At 41.5% G+C, this 7,993-nt stretch overlaps 1 protein-coding gene across 6 annotated transcripts in view; it reads left to right on the forward strand.

Annotated features, from left to right (window-relative positions):
• cfi (complement factor I) overlaps window positions 1–7,578 on the forward strand; it is a 100,177-nt gene extending 92,599 nt beyond the window's left edge. For all 6 annotated transcript variants that reach the window (XM_055644483.1, XM_055644492.1, XM_055644502.1 and 3 more), the window contains 3 exons: window positions 3,044–3,327; window positions 4,786–4,887; window positions 7,130–7,578. In XM_055644483.1, the coding sequence (XP_055500458.1) occupies window positions 3,044–3,327; window positions 4,786–4,887; window positions 7,130–7,347 (604 nt within the window). In that variant the 3' untranslated portion in view covers window positions 7,348–7,578. The remainder of the gene's footprint in view (window positions 1–3,043; window positions 3,328–4,785; window positions 4,888–7,129) is intronic.
• Window positions 7,579–7,993: the final 415 nt, after the last annotated feature.

Below are 7,993 nucleotides of genomic sequence, written 5' to 3' on the forward strand. Positions count from 1 at the left end.
GAAAAGTCGCGTAAGTGGGACAGGCCCACAATACTCTAAATGCAACCTAACCAAGGTCATATAGAGCTGTATCATGACTTCCTGACACCTACATTCAATGCCCCTCGCAATGAAGGCAAGCATAACAAATGCCTTCTCAACCACCCTATTTACTTGTACTGCCAACTTTAGTAAGCTACTGTATGAACTTGGAATCCAAGATCCCTCTGCATATTAATGCTGTTAAGGGTCTTGCCATTAAATGTGAGGTTATCCACATTGGTAGCGTAAACAGGAAGGTAGATTATTATCTAAATGGTGTCAAGTTGGGAAAAGGGGAAGTACAATGGGATCTGGGGGTCCTCGTTTATCAGTCAATGAAAGTAAGCGTGCAGGTACAGCTGGCAGTGAAGAAAGTGAATGGCATGTTGGCCTTCATAACAAGAGGAGTTGAGTATAGGAGTAAAGAGGTCATTCTGCAGTTGGACAGAACCCTAGTGAGACCATACCTGGAGTATTGTGTGCAGTTTTGGTCTCCAAATTTGTGGAAGGACATTCTTACTATTGAGGGAGTGCAACGTAGGTTCATGAGGTTAATTCGCGGGATAGCGGGGCTGTCATATCCTGAGAGAATGGAGAGGCTGGGCTTGGAAATTTTTACAGATGAGAGGGGATCTTATTGAAACATATAAGATTATTAAAGGATTGGACACGCTAGAGTCAGGAAACATGTTCCCGATGTTGGGGGAGTCCAGGATCAGGGGCACAGTTTAAGAATAAGAGGTAAGCCATTTAGAGCGGAGATGAGGAAAAACCTTTTCAACCAGAGAGTTGTGAGTGTGTGGAATTCTCTGCCTCAGAAGGCAGTGGAGGCCGATTTTCTGGATGCTTTCAAGAGGAAGTTAGATAGAGCGTTTAAAGATAGTGGAGTCAGGGGATATGGGGAGAAGGCAGGAACGGGGTACTGATTGGGGATGATCAGCCATGATCAGAGTGAATGGCGGTGCTGGCTCGAGGGCCGAATGGGTCCACTCCTGCACCTATTGTCTATTGTTCTCCCCGTGACCTGTGTGGGTTTTCTCTGAGATTTTCTGTGTCCACCCACTCTCCAAAGGCGTACTGTACATGTCTGTAGGTTAGTCGGCTTGGTATAATTGTAAAAATGATCCCCAGTGTGTGTAGGGCAGTGTTAATGTGCGGGGACCGCTGGCCAGTGTGGACTCGATGGGCAGAAGGGGGCTGTTTCCGCGCTGCATCTCTAAACTAAACTAAACTAAACTAAACAAAGATCCCTGTGGAACAACGGGTCATAGACCTATAGACTGAATATCTACCTTCCACCCCAACCCTCAGTATTCTATGAATAAGCCAATTTTCTATCCATACAACCAAGTCATTGTGAATCCTGTGCATCTTAATCTGCTGGATCAGTTAACCATGAGGGGCCTTGTCAAAGGCCGTTCAAAATCCCATTCATACGATATTCACCGCCATATTCTCATCAATCTCAATTGACACTTCCTCAAAAAACATAATCAGTTAGTGAGACGCGAACAACGTGTACCATGATAGGTTCAGGGGCCATTGGCTCTTCGAAAGGCCGTTGATCATGGCTGATCAAAATCCCATTCATACGATATTCACCGCCATATTCTCATCAATCTCAATTGACACTTCCTCAAAAAACATAATCAAGTTAGTGAGACGCGAACAGACGTGTACAAAGCTGTGCTGGCTATCCCTAGTTATCCCATTCCCGGTGTAACTCCTATCTCAATAGACAATAGGTTCAGGAGAGTAGGCCATTCGGCTCTTCGAGCCAGCACCGCCATTCAATGTGATCATTGCTGATCATCCACAATCAGTACCCAGTTCCTGCCTTCTCCCCATATCCCTTAACTCCGCTATCTTTAAGAGAATGGTTGACTTCTCTCACATTACCTCTCTCCGAATATGTGGAAAGGGTCAGCAGCCTACCACTACATCTGTCTGATGACCTGACTCACGGGCCACCACAGCTCTGGTCAAGAGAGCCCAGCAGCGACTTTCTCTCTACTATTCACTTCCCACCACAACAAAGGGTCAAAATACGGCCATTCTCCAGCTGCCTCTGGGACCAGCTGGACAGGCCTGTGCAGCTGGAGCACTCCCCTTCCTGCTGGATACAAAGATCCTCATCAAGCCATCCCTGCAAATATACCACCCATCGCTTGCATTTTCCTCATCCTCCCATCTGGGATACATCCCATCAGCTGCAAAACCCAGGATGGGACTTCTTCCCACAGGCTATAAGACTATTAAATGCTTTGCTTCAAGAGCACTCAGAGCCACCTCCTGTTGAATGTTTTAGTAGAGTGTTAAATTTCTCATCACAGTATTTTTTAATTTTAGCATAATGCAAACTGATGGACACTGGTTGAGCAACGTTTTTTTTTTGTTTCCTCTGGCCAATACTCAGGAAAGACAATAAAGATTTACTACAATGACCTGGGATACATCCCATCAGGCCCTGGGGACATATCCACCTTAATGCTCTTCAAGAGCCTCAGAACCACCTCCTTCTCAATCACAGCCTTAGCATATTGATCTCACTGGCCTTCAAGTCCTTCTCTTTGGCGAATATAGATGCTAAACATCATTTAACACCTCACCTACATTCCCTTTCTCCGAGTGATACAGTGTGGAAACAGGCCCGTCAGCGCAACATGCCCAAACCGACCAACATGTCCCAGCTACACTAGGCCCACCTGCCTGTGTTTAGTTCATATCGCTTCAAACCTGTTTTATCCCATCCATGTACCTGTCGAACTGTTTCTTAAATGTTGGGATAGTCTCAGCCTGAGCTACCTCTTCTGGCAGCTTGTTTCATACACCCACCACCAATTTGTGTGAAAAAATGGCTCCCAATCTATCCTCCCTAGCTTCTGAACTAATCACATTGTAACCTGCTTTGATTTTCCCCACAATATCCAGACCTATCCCTGCCCCCAAAAAAATCTTAAAACTTATGGGGTTGTGCTATGGTTGATATTGCTTTTATTCATTTTTTTCATCTTTGTTCTAGGCCTTATCACTTATCTAACTACGTTGTAAGGATTGCAAAGTACAATAAAAGAGATATTTCAAAGAGAGAAGAAATTTTACCAGTCGAAAAGATCATTACGCATTATGACTACAATCCCAGAACATATGAGAATGACATTGCGTTATTAAAAGTGGTTCATGTCTATAAAGACGAAGAATGTATTCCACTGAGTGAAGATGTCCAACCAGTGTGTGTTCCCTGGTCTAATTACTTATTTACGACAAACAAGACATGCACCGTATCAGGTTGGGGAATAGCTGAAGGTAAATTTTTATCACAGCGTTATATGCTAAAATATTCTGAAGGTTTTCCTTCTAAGAAAATGATCACCAATTATTTTAAAGCTCTAATTACCAAACCTTCTGATGGTGCTTTTGTTTCTTAAATATTTCTGATTTTTCTTCCTTCACTTCTAGCCTACCAACTGGCTTTAAGACGTGTACGTCAGAAAGATTGGGCTTTGTGGCCTCAGAGTCTTAGTAGTGGGTCTCCAAGGCTTGATGGTTAACTTTCATTTACAACTTCTGATGTTGTTCTGAACTTAAATAAGCAAGAGAATTTTAACTTCTTCAGGCTTTACTTCCACAAGCAAGAAAACATTGTCCACAATAATAATCTGAAAGTTTACTTGTAAATAAAATCACGAATGGTATTCACTGACTCTAAATGATAGAGATTTGTAAAAATCAATTAGCTTCTACGCTAAGTTCTTCTATCACATCTCCTCTGATTGCCTGTGTTTAGTTTAGTTTAGAGATACAGCGCGGAAACAGGCCCTTCAGCCCACCGAGTCCACGCTGACCAGCAATCCCCACATATTAACACTATCCCACACACACTAGGGACAATTTACATTTATAGAAAGCCAATTAAACTACAAACCTGTATGTCTCTGGAGTGTGGGAGAAAACCGAAGATGTGGGAGAAAACCAACGCAGGTCACCGGGAGAACGTACGGACAGCACCCGTAGTTGAGATCCAACCCGGGTCTCTGGCTGTAAGGCAGCAACTCTACCGCTACCCCACCGTGCCGCCCTTTGTTCTTGCATACAAAGTACAACGCACATGCTCATTCCTGCACACGCGTGCACACACATTCCCACACACTTTAACACTCAAAAGCACTCACACAGTTGAACGTCACCCATTCCTTCGCTCCATAGATGCTGCCTCACCCGCTGAGTTTCTCCAGCACTTTAGTCTACCTTCAATTATTCCAGCATCTGCAGTTCTTTCTGAAACACACAGTTGAATGTACACTGGCCAGCATAAACAAAATCACCCAGTAAACACATAACAAATGTACACACTAATATTAACAAGTGCATAAGCACATTCCAAAATAAATGCACACATATTTCTGCCAAAGATAAGTGGACGTACGATGTTACATGCATAAACATTTACACTTCCTCTAGTTAGAAATCTGTCACCTTTAGTTTTTTGTGGAAGTGTTATAAGTTTCAGAAAGCTTGGCCATAATTGGACAACTCATCTTTAGACGGTGGTAAATATTTGTATTCTCTATCAAGGGACATGCTGGGTATCTGGATTAAACATTAAATTAAATCATCTATGGGACAATTATTCAATATTCTCTTAATTCCATTCTCAATAGTTCAGGTATTAAATTGGGGGGAACTATGAATATGCACAAATTGTTTTAAATAACGTAATATTTAATTGTAGTGTTGTCATATTGCTCTGTTTTCCATTTATAGATGGCGTTCGCGTGAACGTTCTTCGTTATGCCGATATTGAAATTATTGGAAACTGTGCAGCAATTTACCAATCTGCTTTTTTTGAAGGAATGCTATGTGCAGGTAAGATTAAAACTTTGATCTCAATCATGGAAATCAGTTTGGGCCAGAAATGGTCAGATCTGTGGCACTAAATGAATCAGAAAGTGATTGATTTATGGTGCGTAGGATGTGATGCCAGTATGCCTTTTGATTCCTATGAAAATCCAGAACCACAGCAATATGGTTACCCCGAAACTGCTTCCTGCAATGGCAGCAAGCTTATCAGTTGAAGGATTTAGGGATGAGGAGTAAATACTCGTCTAGTTGATGCTGGTTCAGTTGATGAGAAATTAAAAAAAGTAAAAGAATAAAGATAATGCACTTGCCAGCGCTTGGTTCATATCCCTCCAAACCTGTCCTATCCATGTACTTTTCTAACTGTTTCTTAAACGATGGGATAGTCCCCAGCCTCAACTACCTCCTCTGGCAGCTTGTTCCATACACCCACCACCCTTTGTGCGAAAAAGATACCCCTCGGATTCCTATTAAATCTTTTCCACTTCACCTCGAACCTATGTCCTCTAGTCCTCGATTCTCCTACTCTAGGCAAAAGATTCTGTGCATCTACCCGATCTATTCCTCTCATGATTTTGTATACCTCTAAGATCTCCCCTCATCCTCCTGCGCTCCATGGAATAGAGACCCAGCCTACTCAACCTCTCCCTATAGCTCACAGCCTCTAGTCCTGGCAACACCCTTGTAAATCTTTTCTGTACCATTTCAAGCTTGACATCTTTCCTATAACACGGTGCCCAGAACTGAACACAATATTCTAAATGCGGTCTCACCAACGTATTATACAACTGCAACATGACTTCTCAACTTCTATATTCAATACTCTGACTGATGAAGGCCAAAGTGCAAAAAGCCATTTTGACCACTTTATCTACCTGCGACTTGACGTTCAAGGAACCATACACCTGTACTTCTAGATCCCTCTGCTCTACAACACTCCCTAGAGGCCTACCATTCACTGGTCTAATTACTTATTTACACCTAACAAGACCTGCATCGTATCAGGTTGGGGAATAGCTGAAGGTAAATTTATATCACAGCGTTACTCTGGACAAAAGACTGTGCATCTACCCGATCTATTCCTCTCATGATTTTGTACACCTCTATGATATATATCTTCCTGAACTCCATGGAATAGAGACCCACCCTACTCAACCTCTCCCTATAGCTCACATCCTCCAGTCCTGGCAACACCCTCGTAAATCTTTTCTGAACCCTTTCAAGCTTGACAATATATTTCCTATAACATGGTACCCAGAACTGAACACAATACTCAAAATGCAGTCTCACCAACTTCTATACTGAATACTCTGACTGATGAAGGCCAAAGTGCCAAATGCCATTTTGACCACCTGCGACTCGACCTTTAAGGAACCATGCACCAGTAATCCTAGATCCCTATGTTATTCCACTTTCCCATCCACTCCCTACACACTAGGGGCAATTTACAATCTACAAATCCACACATATCCCAGGGAGAACATGCACACAGGCAGTATTGAACTCATGTCTCTGTGAGGCAGAAGCTCTGGAAGGGACCATCCCACAACTACAGAGCTTTTCAGCTGAGCCACATTGGCCCAAGTATTCAATACTTTTTCGTGCCATAACACCGATAAGACAATGGAGAAAAAATCCTTAGAACTCCAATGAAACTGCACTATCAAATTGAACGGGATCAAAAAGGAACATACAGAGTTTCTAAAGCCTTGGAATTTCATATCATGGAACGACACAACAAATTTATCAAATTATGTAATTGCTGGTTTCCTGAAAGCACTACATTCTTAGCTTCTGCACCACAGTTCACAAAGTGATGTAGTTACTCAGCAGGTCAGACGGGCATCTCCATAGAACATGGATTCGTGACGTTTTGGGTCGAGAACCTTCTTCAGACCGAAAGACGCCCAAATTCATGTTCTCCGGAGATGCTGCCTGACCTTCTGAGTTACTCCAGCACTTTGTGTCCTTCTGTTTATTAATCAGCATCTGCAGTTGCTTGTTCATACTTAGTTTGCATCCCTGATTCATATATTGTTGTTAATATTCTGCAAATTATTTAATGCTTTCAATTCAATCTGAAATATCCAATTACTCAAATTGATCCCGATGTGTCAAAGTTCACCAGTAAAAAATGAAATATATAATTTTTACTTTAGGTCACCCAAATGCACGCAAACTTTTGAATTCAATTTTTTATAAAGTTTAAGATCTTTACAATTGTTTTCATTTTCATTTTCTTGTCTAGGAAAACTGGAAGGAAAAATCGACTCGTGCAAAGGAGATTCTGGAGGTCCTTTAGTCTGTAGCGATGAAAGAAATAATGCCTATGTGTGGGGAATAGTTAGCTGGGGAAAAGAATGTGGGGCACAAGGATTTCCTGGTGTTTACACAAAAGTGTCCCATTACTTTGAGTGGATATCCAAAAATGTTGGTAGACATATTATTAGTAAATATAACATCTGAATGTTTTCGTGTCAACTTCAGTTACAGTGGCACATGTTTCCTGCATCTAATGCATACTTTGCGACTCATGTTTTCACCAGAAAGATTATTAAAACCAAAAATTAAGCACCATTCAAAAAACAGTCACAGTCACAATCGGTTCTGTGATATTAGGAAGGAGAAAAGATATTGAGATATAGAACCTGCTATATATTAACATTCAGTACTGCTAATAAATATGTGTCCTCACAACGTCTTTGTGTCATCTTGAAAAAATAACAATATTTTCAATATTAGGAAATAAAATCTCACCAGATTAGTACAAATAAAAATCCCAATCCACTTGAAACAAAAGTTGGATCAAGATTAAACAGTAAATTTGCAAGCGTTATCTCCCTCCCTCGTCTTACTGTGTGTCAAGTGTATTTTGCTGAATGATGACGGATCAGAGAGTTTTGTATTACTAACAGGCCTTAACATTCATCCATGTAAAGTTTATGCCAAATAATGTCTTCAATACATAAGCAAAAAACTACTGCAAGCATTCAACAGGTCAAGCATCATCAGTGAAGAGAGAAAGAGAATCAATGCTTCCAGTCATGGACTCTTCATTAGCACTGTATCTGTGTAGGTAATTGTAAAGGAGCCAGTCTGACAACTGTGATCT

This window comes from Leucoraja erinacea, chromosome 1, assembly GCF_028641065.1.
Source record: "Leucoraja erinacea ecotype New England chromosome 1, Leri_hhj_1, whole genome shotgun sequence".
NCBI lineage: Eukaryota > Metazoa > Chordata > Chondrichthyes > Rajiformes > Rajidae > Leucoraja > Leucoraja erinaceus.